At 45.4% G+C, this 18,813-nt stretch overlaps 4 protein-coding genes across 4 annotated transcripts; 2 read left to right on the forward strand and 2 right to left on the reverse strand.

Moving 5' to 3' along the window:
- Nucleotides 1–1,724: 1,724 nt before the first annotated feature.
- Nucleotides 1,725–3,002, forward strand: LOC101778987 (transcription factor bHLH30). Its single transcript, XM_022827840.1, has 2 exons — nucleotides 1,725–2,144; nucleotides 2,232–3,002. The coding sequence occupies exons 1-2, from the start codon at nucleotides 1,977–1,979 to the stop codon at nucleotides 2,796–2,798; spliced, it is 735 nt and encodes a 244-aa protein (XP_022683575.1). The 5' UTR covers nucleotides 1,725–1,976; the 3' UTR covers nucleotides 2,799–3,002.
- Nucleotides 3,003–6,478: 3,476 nt separating this feature from the next.
- LOC101779392 (vegetative cell wall protein gp1-like) lies at nucleotides 6,479–7,241 on the forward strand. Its single transcript, XM_004973642.3, has one exon. It carries the CDS (start codon nucleotides 6,577–6,579, stop codon nucleotides 7,045–7,047), a length of 471 nt encoding a protein of 156 aa, XP_004973699.1. The 5' UTR covers nucleotides 6,479–6,576; the 3' UTR covers nucleotides 7,048–7,241.
- Nucleotides 7,242–7,399: 158 nt separating this feature from the next.
- On the reverse strand, nucleotides 7,400–10,855 carry LOC101779781 (IMPACT family member in pol 5'region). The gene is made up of 6 exons (XM_004973643.3): nucleotides 10,511–10,855; nucleotides 10,118–10,159; nucleotides 9,917–10,032; nucleotides 9,631–9,736; nucleotides 9,478–9,531; nucleotides 7,400–7,933 (listed from the first exon to the last, which is right to left on the reverse strand). The coding sequence occupies exons 1-6, from the start codon at nucleotides 10,793–10,795 to the stop codon at nucleotides 7,778–7,780; spliced, it is 759 nt and encodes a 252-aa protein (XP_004973700.1). The 5' UTR covers nucleotides 10,796–10,855; the 3' UTR covers nucleotides 7,400–7,777.
- Nucleotides 10,856–11,302: 447 nt separating this feature from the next.
- On the reverse strand, nucleotides 11,303–13,943 carry LOC101780192 (ATP synthase subunit d, mitochondrial). The gene is made up of 5 exons (XM_004973645.4): nucleotides 13,617–13,943; nucleotides 12,672–12,753; nucleotides 12,055–12,119; nucleotides 11,825–11,911; nucleotides 11,303–11,707 (listed from the first exon to the last, which is right to left on the reverse strand). Exons 1-5 carry the CDS (start codon nucleotides 13,785–13,787, stop codon nucleotides 11,606–11,608), a joined length of 507 nt encoding a protein of 168 aa, XP_004973702.1. The 5' UTR covers nucleotides 13,788–13,943; the 3' UTR covers nucleotides 11,303–11,605.
- Between the last annotated feature and the right edge of the window lie 4,870 nt (nucleotides 13,944–18,813).

Consider the following 18,813-nt stretch of genomic DNA (forward strand, 5'->3'; position numbering starts at 1 on the left):
AGGAATCGTGATTCGTGACATGTCCCTGACGCTCTCTTTCGTTCAACTTTCCTTTTTTTCCCTGAGCACCTGTACAGAACAGCTGCAACCAAAGGGGTATACGACTACTGGCTGCTGCATCGCGAGGGGACACGCGGTAAAGCTGCACAGTGAATTTGTCGCTCGCCTCGGTTCATCGGTCGCCATGAAAAAGCTGCTGTGTGGTTACAGCGTTTTGTTTTACTGAAGCCGGTGAAAAGTGTTTTCCCCTAAAAGTACTCAAATTTTGGCTTCGCATCCTGTCTCGAGTGGCTCCAGTGCCGGATCCACCATCGATAAAAAGTGAACTGGTCTCGTCGTAACCAAAAGATCCAAAACCACCAGGTCATTGAGCACATCGAATGGATAAAGTTCGAGCGTTGCTCGATCAAGAAACAATCGATTTATATTATTACGGCGTTCATTTAGCAATATTTATAGGAATAGTTCGACATTATGCAAAATAGACCTAATAAATAGACATTTTAAAAAGACACGAACCTGCATCCGCTTAGGTTTAACCCATTTAGTCAAATTTATTGATTGCTACAGACACGGATTTGATGCGACTTCTACCTTGCTCGTCACCATCGTAGCCACGGTCCATCACAACTACTTGACACCAACCACTTATCGTGTCTTCTTCATCAAATCCGCCACGGTCAAGCTCTACCGCCACCACCACCTTCTCGCTCGACTCCGGCAGGGGAGCCCTCGCCGCCAACACTAACCACAGGGCGGAGCTTCATGCAGATCAAGGTGGGCAGCGACCCCCTGCCATTTGCAATTTTTCTATAGATGCTAAAGATACTAGTGTTTGCATCGCCCCTTGACAAAGTGACAATGAGCTCAAGCTCCGCCACTCACTAACCGCACCACTCTCACTACCTGCATTGCTCAACCGTCTTTCTCCACTATCGCGGCGGGGAGTCGGCCTCGCCGCCTTACCATCCTACCCACCCAACGCGACCATAGTCGGACCGACGAGCTCCTGAGCAACCTTTCAAAGCATGGTTGACGATTTTTTTACTCGGCTAAGCACCAGGATGGGGGGCTGCTCCACGCTGGAGCAAAATGACATGAATGCTTTTTTTTTTTGGAAAGATGACATGAATGCTAAGTTGGTGACATGTCCTTCAAGCTGCTTTCAGGAATGGATATACGTTTGGTCCTGCTAACCCCGAACCCTACACTCGCTGCTGTTGTTCATAGATTGGTCATAAAAAATTCAGATGTGTGGAAGATGAAAAAAACACCCAACTATTATAGCTTGTCCAAGTATTTATCTTGACAACATGATATGTAGCTGGAGCTAGGCCGAGCTCCGGACGGTAAATTTTTGAAGCAGCAAAGCTACGCTGCTGCAGCAGTGTTTTGGCCGCCGACGCTTTTCGCTGACCGGCCGACAATTTACGTTCGAACGTGGAAAAGCAAGCCCTAGCCCAGCAGGAATTCTGATCCATCCCTCCCAACCCCAAAGGCTGCCGCGCGTCCCTGACGCAAAGCAACGCAGCGATCAGCCACAGGCGCCGTGTCGCTCGCTCCCATGTCCCCGCGACGCGACGTGCCTCCCTCCCTTGCCGTTGCCCGACCCGAAAACTCGCTTCGGCTCCGGCCAACCGGAAGCCCGTGTTTCCACGTCGCGCGAGGCGCCAAAACAGCCGTCGTCGCGGGCGCCCGCGCTGACGCCAGCCGGCCAGCCCCGAACAAAAAGGAAGCGCGCATCGTGTCGGCGCGCGGCCCGAGCTCTGCGCCCAGCATGTCGTGGTCGACGACTCCTGGGGTTCCCCGCCGGCTCTATCGACGGCCTCCGTTTTAAAACCCCCGCCCCGCGAGGCAGCGACGCTCCCACTTCCGGCGGATCGCGAGCTTTTTAATTACGGCAGCCGCGACGCGCCGGCGTGGTCCGTTCAGTTCTTTGGGTTGTCGAGTGGTGAGCGAGGGGGCGGCGGAGAGAGATGGTGGTGGTGATGACGGAGGACGGAGAGGAGGAGCGCCGGGCGCCGGCGCCGGCGTCACGGAAGAAGGAGCGGGGCCGGAGCCACAGCGAGGCCGAGCGCAAGCGGCGGCAGCGGATCAACGCGCACCTCGCCACGCTCCGCACCCTCGTCCCCTCTGCGTCACGGGTACGTGCATGGGCTTTGCGAAATGATGGCTAGCTCTTGCTCCTGATACGGTGCGCCGTGGCTGACGGCTGACCCGCGCTCGTGCAGATGGACAAGGCGGCGCTGCTGGGCGAGGTGGTGCGGCACGTGCGGGAGCTGCGCGGGAAGGCGAGCGACGCGGCGAAGGGCGTCGGCGCCGGCGTCATCCCCGGGGAAGGCGACGAGGTGGGCGTCGAGGAGGACGACCGCTGGCGTCCCGCCGGTCGACACTACGGCGGCGTCGGCGGTCTCGGGACGGACGCCGACGACGCCTGCGACCGCCGCCTGCGGCCGCCGCGTCGCGTCAGGGCGTGGGTGTGCTGCGCCGACCGACCGGGGCTCATGACCGACCTGGGCCGCGCCGTGCGGTCCGTCGGGAACGCGCGCCCCGTCCGCGCCGAGATCGCCACCGTCGGCGGGCGGACCCGCGGCGTCCTGGAGCTGGACGTCTGCTGCGATGACGGCGACGGCGACGTAGTGGCGGCCGCCGCCACGGACAGAGGCAACAGGGCGGTGGCGATGTCCACGCTGCGGACGGCGCTGCGCGCCGTGCTGCTCGACCGGGAGGAGCACCTCTCCGCCGCGGAGGGGTACAAGCGGCCGCGCTTCTCGGCGCAGATCGCCGAGGTGCAGTGAACGCCGTGCTGATGCACTCGATCCTGGACTCCTGGTCTTGTCTCCAACTTGTTCGTGCTAGTCTGATTTTACGTGTCATTCAACAGTTGGTCTTTGTACTTGCAAAGAATAGTATGGTCGTATGCAGACTTGTCAGATGTACTGTTTGCGACAGTGGAATTTAGGGCATCGTGGTGCTGGTGGATTTTGCAGGGGTGTTTACCCTTTTCCCCTTGAAAATTCCTTCTCTCTCGGTCACCCAACTACAACTACATAACTTAAAACTTCTATTTTACGCCTGCCAACAGCTCATCTAAACAAATACGAACACACAACGAACCCTACACATGCACACTTCAATGAAACCTTATATACGTAGGCATTCGAACCTACTCTCACCGTTGCAAATTAGTTTCATAGATTTTATTATACACTTAAATATTTATTATGTCTGGATGTATAATTATTATGTCTAGATGTATAAGTAAAAGGTATGAACTTCAAAGCCTAAAACAACTTATAATTTAGGATAAAGAGAGTACCAAACTACACACAAATACCCACGTAAATTCTCCTGGTCGGCATCCACCTCTAATTATACTATGCCATTTCCCATCGCTGCTAGACCTCTAATCGTCTACGCTGCCATGACCTTCGGGATAGGGACAATTACGTTGGACCATTTGCTTACTGGTTGCGTCCACAGTGATACATAGTTTCGCATCCTTCGCTATGTCAACCTCCATTATTTGGTGCCGCAAGAGGAAGGGGCATTCACGGTCTGGTGGTTACAAGCTAGGAAGAGGGTGTTGAAGACCCGACACAAAGGGTTCGACAATTTGGTTGGTTGCTTGGTTGCTTTGGTGTGAGAGGAACAGGAGGGCTCATGAGCGCTCGGCTCTTCAACCCATCGCGCTGGCTCCCACCGACCTGGAGGAGGCGAGAGTCTGGGCCTCGGTAGGTTTTGTGGGATAGCAGTGGTGTTAAGTTTGAGGCGGTGAACCTCATGTACCGTGAGTATATATTTTGTTTTTTGCCTTTCCATCGTTTGGCGGCTGTTTCCTCCTCGAGTCGTTGGTTTGTTTCTTTCTTTAGTTGTCTTGTAAACTTGACTCTCTCAAAAACATGCTCAGCACGTTCTTTTAAAAAAAAAAGTTTTAGTAATTCCAAGTTTCTTACAAGTGATTAAAAACTAACAAAATTTCTTATAAACTAGGGGGTGTTAGAACTCGGGTGCTTGAAATACCATTTCATTCAACGGAGATCTCCACCTTCTGATTCGTATACTGTGCTTTACATCTTTAGTCACGCTGTGGTCCTCGCACATATGCCTTCAATAGATCAATAGCCCTCTCGCCGCCTGATTTCATCGTGGCTCCTGTCCCTCCCTTTGTAGCACTCGTTTTCATAACCTTTTCACTCTTGGGTTTGGTTCAATAACGAGCTTGGGCCTAGGAACTCAGCCCCAGAAACAAAAACAAATAGAGTTTTGATTTAAACATTCTTATATTCATAACTCGTTTGCAAAATACATGCCTTTTGTGGCTTTTTAAACGCTTTTCCTTGTTATAAGCCATGGTGGTGTGGTATAGTATGGCATCTTACTATTACTAATTGGATGCTTCTTTTGAAGCCTCCACATGAAGCCACCTTGAAATCCTAGGTGGACACTTTAAAAATAAAAAAAATCCTATAAATTCTTAAAAAACAAAACATCTAGCCATCAATCGACCGACTCAAATCACCATAGTCATTGGATCTATTGTGTTTTCTAAAAAATTACCCACCTAAACTATTAAAAAATAGCTTAAAGTAACCCTCTAAATCTATATCTAAATTACCTACATGTGCCATTATATAAAATAAATTAAAGTAATCCATAATCTTCATCAAAATTACCCACTTCTACCGTTATAAAATTAATTTAAAATAACCCTAAATTTGCAACTAAATTGCCCACCACCAATACTTCAAAAAATAATTAAAATAACCCATTAAGTTTGCATCTATATTACCTACGTATGCCATTATTAAAAATAACATAGGGTAATAACCCTAAATTTGAATCCAAATTACCTTAATTAAAAATATACACCAATATATGATACTAAATCGTCGATTTCTTACCCTATTGGTATATAATATAATAATTAAGGTATATACGCATAATGTGTATGTACCATTTGTACAAATACAGAGGAAGTGATGAGAATATAAATTTCTATGTTCAAATTATAGCTCAAACTCAGGGTGAATTAAACAAATTCAAGCGCATATTTGTGATGCAAAGTGAAAATTTAAAGATTGTAAATATGGATGGAAACATTACAGAGTAATTACTAATGAAAATCTATTACACTCGAATGAAGATAATAAGTATAAGTATTGTGTTCGAATATTTAACAAATAAGAGGTAGCTTAAGGTATTAGTTTTATAGGAATGTGATCTCATTTTTTATCTATTGGAGACTCCGCATTAGTTCTCACGAGACACGCTTGAAAATAAAGATAAATTCTAGAAATCCTCATAAAAATTATAAACATCAAACATCAATCCTATTAACTCTAATAATCATAGTCATTGGTCTATTATATTTTCTAAAAAATTACCCACCACTATTATTGTGAAATATTCTAAAATAAACCCTAAAAATTATAAAAAATAATCTAAAGTAACCCATAATCCTCATCCAATTTACTCATGCATTTTGTTATAAAGAACTTAAAATGTCATTCTAAATTTGTATCTAAGTTACCCACATGTGTCATTATTAAAATAACCTAATTTAAACACCTAAATCTGAATCTAATTATCTTCATGTGCATCGTACAGAAATATCCAATAGTAAACTAATATATGATTCTAAATTACCTATTTATGTCATTGTGAATATAGAAATGTTAAGTTAAGATATATATACGTATGATGAGTGTCACCATGTAGATCATTTATACATGTATGTGAGGAAATGATGAAAAATATTGATTTTTATGCAAAACACAATGTATGGAGATACGATACAACTGAAAAAAGTGTGCATGTAGATGAAAAAGTGTATAGAGTAATTAATAATTAAAAATCAATCATAATTGGATAAAAGTAAGTACACATCTATATGAGTATTATGATGAAGTATTGAAAAAATAAGTAGTAGGTAAACAATTTTAATTATTAGTTAAGAGTTTAATTTCTAAATAATTTTCAAATACAAAAGCTTTTAACAACGTTAGCCCATGCGAGAGCACGGGTTACTGGACTAGTGTCAAGTAATCGAAGTTCTGAATGTAACTCCACCATAGTGGAACTCCATGCTGCCGTATAGCCATAGCGAAAGGTGGAACGTTAAAATCGCACGTCCCTTTACCCAATAACTAGAGTGCAACGTGAATGAGGCTCTCACTGAATTTTTTAATATAATATTTAAAAATTAAAATGATTCAACAGTAAACTTGTTTATTGAATTTCTCGGCAGCGAGCATTTCAAAAGTTCAGAGCAACAAATCCAACAACTGGACCGTCCATCAGTTCAACAATTGAGCAAGAAGTTCCCAACTCCCTGAACTACACCCGCAAAGCGCATTGGCCGCTAAACAACCAAGCCCAGGTGAGTTCAGAAGCCAGCGCACAGGTCAACAACCAACGATACCACTGCTCCTGGCCTCTGGATCACCTGACCACATACTGCTATAAATAGTTCCAGCATCAGGAGCTTCGCAGAATCACAAGTAACACCAAAGATCAACACATTTATAGTAGCCCCCTGCAACTGCAAGGAGAAAGTTTCCTGATTCGCTTACCATGGCTCGTCATGGACCTCTTCTCGTTCTGCTGCTAGCCTTGACAGCCCTCAATAACAGCTTCGCAGCTCGCCATCTTTTGGACACAGAAGCTGCGCCAGAGGCCGCACCAGCTCAGCCATCCACACCAGCAGTTCCAACCACACTGCCCCCAGTGCCTTCCATACCAGCAGTTCCAACCACACTGCCTCCAGTTCCTTCCATTCCGCTACCAGCGATGCCAAAGATGGCAATCCCACCAATTCCATCCATTCCCATTCCAAAGGTCACCCTGCCACCAGCAGCCGCTGGTGCCATCCCATCTCTACCAAACATCCCTGCAGTGCCAGTCACACTGCCACCAATTCCCTCAATCCCCACTACCATGCCATCGATTCCAACCACGATGCCAACAACAATCCCTACCATTCCAGGTCTCCAGGTGCCTCCCATTCCATTCACCGCCCCACCCCCACAAACCAGCAGCCCTTGAAGTTGGTAGCAGGAGACTTCTATTTATTTCTGTTAGTCAGGAATTTGATTTGTCATATGTGGTCACTATCAGTATGTCTGTCATGTTTGTTCTGCTATTTGGGTGATACTGGCTAGCATTTTGTGTGATTGTGAATGCAGCCAGTAGATTGTACCATTTTGTCTTCTGTTAATAAAGTATTACTCGTTTTGATACATTGCTTAGCTTTCAGATAAGACTTCAAGTGGATTAGATATGATTCGTTTGAGCAACCCTGAAGCAGTAGAGGCATGTAGATAATATGGCAAAAATCTAAGTATCATGATAATGCTACTATAACATGGAAATGGACAACTGGAAGACAAGATTCCCATCATGGTAACACAATTAACTGAGAGAAGAATCACCAATTTGACAACAATTAGTCACAAAGATCATGAATCTTACACTGTGAAATCAAAAGATAGAGACTATACAGGGTAAATTGGGGGGCAATTCAATATGGTCTAGCAGTTAGCTCAAACAAGGTGCCAAATATTTCTGGTGCCTACATGCTGGCCGAAAAATAAGCCTTGAAGATTCCAGAACAAAGTAGGAAGGGACATGAGTATCAAAGCAGGAGAGCATGAAGAACTATCTTGCAAATACAGAGGATTTGAGTGTCTCCATACTTACACTGAACTAGCAGAAGCTGTACCAGTTGCAACTTACACACTGCAACTGAAAAATAATCCTTGTCCCTGCCTACCATTTATAGAAACAGTTCTATTTTCCTGCTACAAGCTGAATTCACTGCACTTCCAAGATCCTCAATTTTTTCATATTCCACTCTGAACATGACCATAACAGTACCATCTTTGCCAGTGTCATAGTCTTGTTTAATATCTTCAGCTTGGAAATGCTGCAACTGTTAGAAGATTTAATTGAGTCATAGAAATCAAAGAAGTAAGAAGCCATAAGCATGTTAAATGAACAAGGATTAAACAGTGGTTCATATGCCAACAGGCAGCAGAACCAGTGATAACAGTGCTGTGTGTGAAAAACATTTAGTTCAGGGGATTGAAATTAGCTCTTGCAACCTAGAGTTTAGATCACCATAACCATGGGTTCACTAAGCTTTGCTGATATTTTTTTTATAACCAGTCAATTTTTAACCTGTTTTTACTTTAAAGCCCAGAAATTGCTACTGCCTGCAATGGGACGCAGATCCATCCAGTATCAACTTTCAGAACCTTGGATGCCCCAAGCCTTCCAGTCCCATATGCTAGCATTAGCAAAGAAAATTAAAACCACTTCAAACAATTTGGAGTTAGGATGTCAGTTTGGTCATAATTGATAGTGTTCCATTATTTCAAAATACAAATAACTCCGCTCAGTTGTAAATTGGGCCAACATTAGCACCTCAATGTAAATAGACAGTCAGGAGTTCAACTCTGCTCAGCTGACACAGCCCTACTAAGATGTTCTACATCATGGTTCAAACAAAAACAGTAAACATTAGTAAATCAAATAACATGACCAAAGAGAAAATAGACTAGCCGGGCATTCTAATATTATGCAGCTGAGAGTTTGCTAGTATTTTCCCATGCGGTGGTTGGCACAGTGGCACTGCCTCCCAAGTTCCCAACTAGCCGATTATAGAAAACTTGTCAGAAGTCTGCCAAAGAGGATGAATTTAAATTGGAAAAAAAAAGCTAGAAGGCATAAGCCATGGCTAACTGGTTCTGAGTTTGGAATTTAGAGACAATGCTTCACTGCTTCAACTTGAACTATAAGTTTGAAGACGTTATAGTGCATGTCTGGGGTGCATCAGCGCAACAATTTATAAGAAACAAGTTATAAAAAGTATACACCAATGTTTAAAATTTGTAACAAAAAAGAATCATTTTTTAGATTAACCAAATCTACAGGTCATAGGAAATCTTCTTCTAGTTCTAGCCCGCCGCAAGATACTCAAAAAGTTGCAGTGCGTGTCAATTCCTGGGATCCCAAAGTAGCGTACCAAACAAGAACATCAGCGCAACAATTTTTAAGAACAAGATATAGCAAGTATATATTGATTGTTTTAATTCATTCAACAGATATATTTAATCAAATCTACTGGTCATAGAAAACCTTTTACTTCTAGCTTGTTGCAAGAGGAACAAAGTTGCTGGAATCAGGCCATAGTTAAAGGTACTACAAAATCTACATACTGTATGACAGATCAAGCAATTATAGCCTACTCTGTATATTGTTGCATGCACATAAGAAGTAGATGTGCATATTAGGTAAAATAACCTAGCTTTTTAAACATAATTTCTTAGCATCAGAATTCTGACACCATAAATGCACTGTAACGTGCTTGCAACAGTTACAGATTAGGCTTTAATCAAGGATATGAGAAGTGTTGCTAAATCCAGTTTTGCTATTTGTGCTAGCCATTCTTAAAAGCAAGATGATTATAATCACCTGATGGTATACTGTGCCCAACAGATCAAATGGTACCTCCATACCCGCACGAGCCTGGAATGTAAATATACACCATACAAGAATTATACCTACCATTATAGCAGGAAACAAAAAAACATAAAACGGCATGCTAAAGAATTAGACATTGATCACCTTTGGTTTCACAAGGTTAGTAGGAGCATCTTTAAGGCATTCAGAAGCAACCCCACCATAAGCTCTCACCAGCCCACCGGTTCCCAATTTTATGCCTCCAAAATATCTGTTCAAGTTGTTTAAAACAAAAAAATAAAGTAAAATGGTAATCACATGGAAAGTGTATCCTGTCAAAATACGTAGTGGAACATAAACTGTATGGATGATACCAATTACTGCAAGCCAATTGGTCAAATCGTGATTGATGAACATATGAATGAAGTGTGTTGCTTGACAAAATGGTTACCTAATCACAACCACCATAACCATGTCAATGCCGGAGGAAATGATGGCAGAGTATATTGGCTTCCCAGCAGTGCTAGAAGGCTCACCATCATCGTTGTAACGGAATTGCTCTCCCAGCTAAACACACATTCACACAAGATCAGTTCACTGTTAACACTTAACACGCATACATGAATAGCAAGCTTGAGATAGAACTACAAACCTTGTATGCCCAGCAATTATGGGTAGCACGTGGATCCTTGACCTATCACAAACCAAGTGGGTCGAGTTAACAGAGTTACTCGTTTTTAAAAGTAAACAGAGTTTCAAATCAAAGAATAGTTCGGTACTTTTTAGCACGGATAAGTTTGCTGTGTAGATGAGTGGAAATACTTATTGGGAGTTGCATGAATGAATCCCTCGATGCAACATTTTCTAGTGTTTGAAATTACTCCACATTAGTTATCAGCTAGGGTAAAGCAAATGGCGCACCGGAATTACAGCGAAATTGCAACGCTAATTAATAAATATAGATAAGGCATGGATTTCCGCTGCAGCTGGACATGAGAAATTACGACCTCGCTAGAAGATGGACACGGGATGGAGGGAGGAGCACCTCGTCGAGGAAGGCCATGGCGGCGCGCTCGTTGACGACGGGAGCGGCGATGGCGATGAACTTGCTGCGCTTGATCTCGCGCTCGCAGCTCACGCGCCCCACGAGCGTCGTGTACGGGGTGGGGGTTGCGGATGACGAGGATGGGGACGCCATGGCCCGGGTGGGTGCCGGGGAGGGGGAGGCGCTGGCGCAGGAGAAACTACGCCGGACTGCGGCGGCGGCGTCTGGCTGGGAGAACAGCAGGGGAAGGGAGCGGAGGCGTGGGGATGCGCGCACCGCCGCCATGCCGCGTGGCTTGGTGGAAACCGTGGGTTCCGTGTAGCGGCCGCCGGCCGGTGCTGCTCGCTGGGCCTCGTTGCTTCAGAGTCAATGACAGGTGGGGTCAGCATTTCGATGGCTCAACGGTGACCGGTCAGCGTCGAATAACGTTGGGCTGGGCTGATCCCGGGCTTCGATTGCAGTACACGGCCCAGTCATTTTAATCTTTGAAGGAAAAAAAAGATCAATATACTCTACTACCGATAGGGACATCAAAAGTATGAATGAATTTAATAGAAGCACAAAAACATGCATTTACTAAAATATAGACTTTTCCTACATGAATACTTTGCATTCATAAGCATACTACATTTGAGATTTATTAATATATCCATCACGTTTCAAAGCGGTTGATGCCCAAGATGACACCGAAAGCATCAAAAAGGTTTCAAATGGGCATTAGGCAGCATCAGTGTTACACTTGCATCGAACAGCATTCAAGCATTCGGACTAAAGACTGTCACTGAAGGCAAGTGGGGGGACAAAGTCTGCATAATCCTCTTATTCAAGTAGAAAGGAGCTAAGGACATAACATAATCTTCGCAAGACAGCCGACAATCCTCGAGAAAATGGTGAGGTTAAACAAAATGTGTTTAGATGGAATTTCAAGAAAGCTTAACACAGTCGGTTCTGAAGGCATTCCACCAAGCCCCATGCACATGTTACCGAAACCACCAGATTTGAGACGGCTGGTTTCCCCTATACATATCAGGGCACGGAAAAATTATTGGTTCTTCACAAACATGGAAATGGCAGCTAAAAGTTCTCTTCTGCTCTTCAATATCCCCAGTAATCGTTACGGATTTCATCATCAAACTTCTGCTTGACTTCAGGGTGCTTCTCAAAGTACTCATCCGCTGTCATTGTGCTGATCTTTTTCTGCACACACAAACAAGATATCGAAGTGAATGGACACGTTGTATTAAATATGACAAACAAATGCAAAAGTTTCAGGAAAAACGATCTAATCTGAGAAGCACTAAAGAATTTCCCCACCTTCATTTCCCTGAGTTCAGCAATTTCCTTCTCGATCCTTTCTGACTCCTTCAGAGACGCTTTCTCAGCCTCCTTCAGTTCAACAACCTACAGGTAACATACATATAGGGACCAAAAAGAAAAAGAACATCAGCATACGTTCGTAGAACGGCTCAAGACACAACATAAAAAAAATTCTCATAAGGCGACAAACATGAAAATACTATAGTGTGAGAGGAATAGCTGCTGACCAGAGCATCAAACTTTGGCTTGTACTCAGGAGTAACGGTGTCAACATACTTGGGGATCTCAATGCCTGCATTTATTTCAAGATTAAATATCAGTGAGAAAGAGGTATATAATAAAGGATATATGTTCGACAAACAATCACCCTGAGAAGTATTTCAACAGACCAAAGACTATTCACAGCATCAGTTGCAACAAAAATTGAGGTAGACAAAGGTCCACCATAAGTGAAAAAATAATATGATATGTGATGTTATATGCCCACAGCTTGCAATAAAAAACATGCTAACATAGCAGCGCAAGTATTCAGTAGAAACACTAATGGAAGCAAATATAATGAATTTATCCTTCTAAGCATACTTTATAATTTTATACACAGTTGAACAATTGTTATGATTAACAGAAAGAAATGAAACCATAAACAAACAGCCAGATTGTTTTGTAAGTTTCAAAGGTCTGTAAGGGATATCCATGAGTATAAACCCTTGCCCCGTAACTAGAAAGAAGCTTGAAAAATCAACAGAGCAAGGCAGTTACTTCAGAACATCTTCAATGTTACCCAGAAAACACTCCTTTAAGATTTCTAGAAATGAAATTAGTTCTGTATTACAAGGATACTTACTTTCATAAGCCTCCTTGTACATATCCACCACTTTAGATCCAATTCCTTTTCTGTAGTACTCCCAATCAATCGGTTGGGGTTCCTGCAACAACAGAAAACATACACAACTTAGAGAACACATTGATCTAGGGCATAAAAGTAACACTTGTGGAATATGCAGTATTTCAAGTTCAGGGGAGGATGCATAACTCGGCTGTCTTATACGCCCAGCAACTTGCAAGGTAATGTAGCAATAAGTCGAGCATCCAACATGAGAGAAAGGAAGCTTGCTGCCTACTTTGATGTAATTGAAGTTTAAATAATATAACCCCACAACTCACAAAGGATATATACGACTTTTTTGGCTTGAGTGGCAATGCTTGGTTCGCATATGAAGCCAAAAATAACCTTCAATATTGATACAATTGATATTTACTTGAAACCCAATTCTTTAGAATGTAATGCCTCCATATTCTCTCATTAGGAACAGAACGAAACCTTCTTATTGCAAGAGAAAGTTTTCCAGATCCTAAGTCATGGAGGGCTTGAATACAGTTCGGAAGTTGACTTCATACCAGCTCCTGTGTTAATTAAGGATCAATACTAAAAACTAAACTAACAATGGCCACTAAGTGAATTGTAGCATAGCAGCCACTCAATTTCGAATAACAGCCTATCTGGGCGGTGTCCCAATTAGTACAGATACAATTATAAATTTAACCTAGTTACATCAACAAGAGATCGCTAGAGCTCACAAGAAAAATGTAAACATACATAAAAAAAGGGTCCAAACAATCAGATTGGCTCCACTGGACACTGCTACCGAGCGACGCCATTTCTACATCGACTAGTCAAACGGATCGGATCCATTTTGAGGAAGGAACCTGCGCAGGGGGTGAGGCGCCAGATCTGGAAACCCTAGGCCAGATCAGCCGGGGGGCAGGAGAGAGAGCGGGGATCGGGCACCTGGGAGAACTTGGTCTGGAGCTGGTGGTTGACGTCCTCGAAGGTGCGGCGGAGGGTGGCGAACTCCTTGCGCGCCTCCTCGGAGACGAGCATCTTGGCCATGCCGTCCCAGTCGATCGCCTTGCCGGCCTTGACCGCCATATCGACCACCTTCTTCCCGTTGCCGCTCATCTTCACCGCCCCGCAGCTGGCTCCTCCCTCGAGCCTTCCTGGGTCCCGCCGGCTCCCCTCCCCTCTCTCGCTGCCGCCGCCGCCGCGCTGCGCTCCGACCGCACAAGGAAATGGGTAGGTATGTGGGGTTGGCCTGGTCGTGCTCGCGGAGTGATGGGCAGAGAAGAGAGTATTTGGTGGGTTCAACCGGGCCGTGAAGAAGAATGACGACGTTTTGGGTTGGGCTGAAATAGGCCGTATCAAAATCCTGAGGTCGGTCGTTGGGCTGGATGCCTCGCCTAAAAAAAGAAGGCCCGTCTAATTTTGGAGAGGAAATATAAAGCCCATATTGGCACTGACAGTGTTCGAGTCGAGCAAGTACTGTCGCAGGGCTAAAGCAAAGCAAAGCTGCCCCATGCGTGATGCGTCTCAGCATTTCTTTCCTTTCTCGACGCAGATCAACTTCCATGGATCAATCTGCTCCCGTTTTTCGGCGAACGAGCAGAGCATCGCTGATCGTTTTTTGCATGGTTTTTGAACAAATTACGAATCACGAAGAGAGATTGATCGGAGAATGTGTGGCAGGCTGGAAGCAGTGCTTGAGAATAGATGGCAGTTCTTTTTACAAGGAAACGGATGTTAACGGTGGAGTCGCGCAGATGAAGCAAAGGAGAGATACGGGACAGGCGGCGCAAGTACACAGGAAGCAGTGCTAGAAAAGCAGCGAAAGCAAGGCAACCCAGGAGCGAGCGAGCGTTCCTTCGAGGAAAGCGGAAAAAGCGCGCTGGCGTCTACTGCAGCTGCACAGCAACGTATCGGGCATCCACATCGCGATCCGTCCCATCGATCCGAGGCTTTCCCGAAAGCTGGTGGAAACCGTGTCGCCGCGCGTCATCGGCGAATAATAATCATCCCGGTGATCTCTTGCTTCGGCACCGCGCCTTCTCCCGGGCCTGGGATCTCCGTCCCGGCGCCCACGCTCTGCGCGGTGCATGCCCCAGTTGCCGGCGGCCAGTCTCCTTGCGGTTGCACGCGGAAAGCACGGTGCTGCCCGGCAGCACGGTGCTGCCCGGCAGCATCTGCGTGCGCGCGCGCGCGCGCGCGCCGTTGCGCAAGGCTACGCCACGGCTGTTGAGTGGCTGACGATCCCCGGCGGCGTGACCCTGCCTGAAGTTTCTAGTCGGGTGAAGTCGTGAAGGTGAAACCAACGGCTTCTTCCCGGAACGCAGGTGCATGCACCTATCCTCTGCCAAGCCATGCATGGTCGGCTGTCCCATCGCGATATCCGCACATATCTGACGCCGAGATGGGCAGCAACGTCAGGGCCTGTCGCGTCGGTACAGTGAAAGTAATGTTACGAGCAAGTACCTGTGGTAGCAACTTGCACCAGCTAGCGTCCAAACCACCGGGAAGTGTAGAAGATAACAATCATCACTCGAGAATTCACTCATTCCTTTCTTATAAAAAAAATATTTCTGTTGGCCGGGAAGAGTAGAAGATACCAATCAAGTGATTGAGAATTCACTGATTCCTTTCTTATAAAAAAATATTTCTGTTGGATTTTCCGTCCGAAAACCGTTAATGCTCTGCGAAAAGATGATTTTACTCCTTAGACCCCACCATCCTTCTCCCTCCTCTCCTCCCCGTTCTCGCTCCTCAGCTCCACACCGCACGAGCTCATCCGCACCTCCCCCGACCGTCACCGCCCTCCGCCCAGCCGCGCCTCCCCCGCTGCTCCACACCCCCATCGCCCTCCGGCCCCAGCCACCCTCTCGCGCTGCCATCTTTTTCGCTCGACCTATACGGCCACACCGCCGCCACCGCACCTCACGTCATCGCACATCTTCCTCAGTTGGCCCGCACGGCCAAGCTGACAGCACCAACGCGGCATTGCCCACTGATTTGCTTGTTGCTGCTTTGGTGGTGGCTGGTGGATCTGCAGGCAATTGAATTGGGCAGCATCTTGGTGGATTCGATGGATTTGGTGCTTAGAGTTTGGGGTGAGGTAGGCATGCAGCAGATCGAAAGGGAGGAGTAGAGAGTTGTTGCTCTTGAATCCATATTGATGTTTTCAAGTTGCATAATCTTCTCCAGCTTACTTGCGAGCCGCCGTTGTCCACTAGCCGCAGCATCTCCGTGAGCAGCTATGGCAAGAGGCGTGACACGCATCTCCTCTAGCTCCCTTCTCCTCCTCTGCTGCAGATCCTGCAACTCCCAGACCTGCACCGGCGCCCGTGGCCGATGGCGCAGGGCGTCTTGGGACCCTCACCACCGCACCGGCCAGGGAGGTCACCGGGAACGATGCCTCAGCACGGCAGCGGTGATGGGGCTTGGTGGAGCAGACGACTGCCATGGCGAGCTAGCTGGCCCCCAACCCACGCAGGCGGGCAGGAAGGGGTCTTCGGCAGCGATGAGCAGGAAGGAGAGAAGGGGCGGCGGCGGGTGGCTGCGGCGACGATGGGCAGAAAGGGGCAGCGGGCAGGAAGGGGTGGCAACAAGGAGGAACGGAGGAGGTGCGGCTGGGCCCGAGCGGTGGCATGGATGGCGGGACGGTCGACGGCAGCCGAGCGGAGGAGACACAGGGCGAGCCGTTCCCTCGAAGGCGGTCTGGCTAGGAGCGTTTGTGGCGGCAGGCTGTCCCCTCGACGATGATAGGTGCTAGCTATGGCAGGCATGTACAGGGAGAAGGGGAGGAGGGAGAAGGGTGGTGGGGCTCATAGGGGCAAAATCATCTTTTCGCAGGGCATTTAGCGGTTACCGAACGAAAAATCCAATAAAGTGTCGTATAAGAAACAAAAGTTGAACTGGGTGTCAAATAGGGAACTTAAATTTTTTGAGGATCAAGAAAGGAACCGGTAATTTTTCTGGTATCAAATAGGGAATTTTCTCCCATCTATACAGCTCACTCAAATTACTGTTTGGGTAGAGGGTCTTATATATGGGTGATGTGACGCACTCGGAGTCCGGACTTCTTTATCAATGAACGGTTTCAACCTGGTTCTATACATTTAATGCGGCTATATAATTGTGAGGTTGATTTAGTAAGATCTTTTCATTCTCATTAAATAGAGTGACATGTCAGCGTTTTTAATGATGTGGCAAAGAGTTAACGATGAGAGAGGTGAAATGAGTTTCATGGGGATGAAACCATGTATACATTGTTTCCAAGGTAGCTTGTGTCTTGCATGTAGAGTAGGAAACAACAAAGAATGAAACAATGCATTGCAGGAAGATATTTCAACCATGAATTAAATGTTGTTTTGCTTATGTGATATTTTGGAAACATAAATATGAAATCACTCATTGAAATATAAAAATAGAACATGCTTTCATGAAATTAAAGACACATCGCCCTTCTCTCTCTCACCCTCCCGCCATTCTCTCACACTTCTTTTTCTATGCAGGACCCTTTATGGATCCAATTCATGTTTCTAAACATTGTAGCTAACATAACATGTTATATAAAATAATTGTGAGTTCCATCTAAGAAATAGTGGACGGTTCCATACATTGGAGATTCTTTACAAGGTAGAATCTGGTGGTCAGCTAGCTCAACGATGGCGGGGCACGAGGACAAAACCATTGAAATGGTAGTTGGAGTGCTAGAGGATGGTCAACAAGTATAACAAGGATAAGAACAATAGTAACATCAAGATGCGGCTACAGGAGAAGCAACAAGAAAAAGGTTGCAGCGAGCAGGGTAGGATCTCAGCGTTGTGGTGCTTCAATGAGATAGTCTGCCGCCAAAGTAGAGCAATGATATATAGAGTAGGGAAGGGATAAAGAACCTTAGCAAGGAGAAGAAGGGCCCTATATAGAAACATGAAGAAGTGCGGTATCATAACTAGTTGCCTTAGAAATTAAGTGACTTGAAATGCTCAGTTCCATTCACACACCTCCTCGATCTCCAACCGCCGCTCTTAACGTTGGAAGCCTGTCTAGAGTTTGATGTGTCAACTCATTCTTGCAGAGAATGTCTACCGTCTTCTTGCTGCCCGTGGCTCCAGCAATATTGACACCAATGTTAGGCTATCCGTCTATCCCTCTCGAAGCCCTCTCCTTGAATCGTAACCCGGCCGCTCGTTTCACGCAATGTTCATGGTGGGAAGGTAAATATATGTATTTCATTTGAAATTATAAAGGCTTATTTTGTTCTTATTAGGGCGAGTCTTGAACAAATAATTACTCTACTAATGCACAATGTGGGAAAAAAACTATGTATATTCATAATGATTTCTTAAAAGTATACTTTTGTAGCAGTATCTAATGAAAAAAATTTAATGAACTGAAAATTGGTAAAAGGCTTGCCCCAAAACGAAATAAAATATGCATTATAGATAAAAGCGGAGGGTGTAAATAGACGACATAAACTATTTGCATGTTTCAATCTGTCACCAGAGTAAGCTAACTCATATCTATTATCTTAATACAATGGTGTTAAAAGAAGCCGTCTAATATTGATTACCACGTTCGCCGAGAGGCCTAGAAATTGCCACATTAATCGAAAAAAGAGAAGAATATCCACCGTTGGATTCTAGGATGATCTAACGGTCTAAATTAATTCAAATAATCCTCTTATATTGATTAGTTATATATAGTGGCAATAGTATAGATTAATTCAAAGAGTCGTCTAATATTGATTTGTCATGTAGAGAGATGCCAATAATATGTACGTACGACTGTATCTTATATATATGGGAATAGTTAATAGGATCGTCGTAAGGTTTCAGTAATTCCATACTTCGAATCAGCGCTTTATGCGTGACTCTTAAGGTCCATGAGTGCGCAGACGCAGACCTGCCAAAAGACGGCTGAGCCGCCGCTTGATTCGATACATGTCACCCGCTGCGTGCCATGCAGCTTGCCGAGGACGTCCTCCACGTGCACGTGCCAATTATGATCTTGATTTGGATGAAAATAATAAGCTCAAGCAATGCAATGACGAGGAAATCGCTTGGATGGTGGGGAGGAGCTCGACCCGCGATGAGACGCACGATTTAAGTGGGGGTTAGGGTCAATCTGAGGACGACCAACACGATTTGAACGT

Source organism: Setaria italica, chromosome VI (assembly GCF_000263155.2).
Source record: "Setaria italica strain Yugu1 chromosome VI, Setaria_italica_v2.0, whole genome shotgun sequence".
NCBI lineage: Eukaryota > Viridiplantae > Streptophyta > Magnoliopsida > Poales > Poaceae > Setaria > Setaria italica.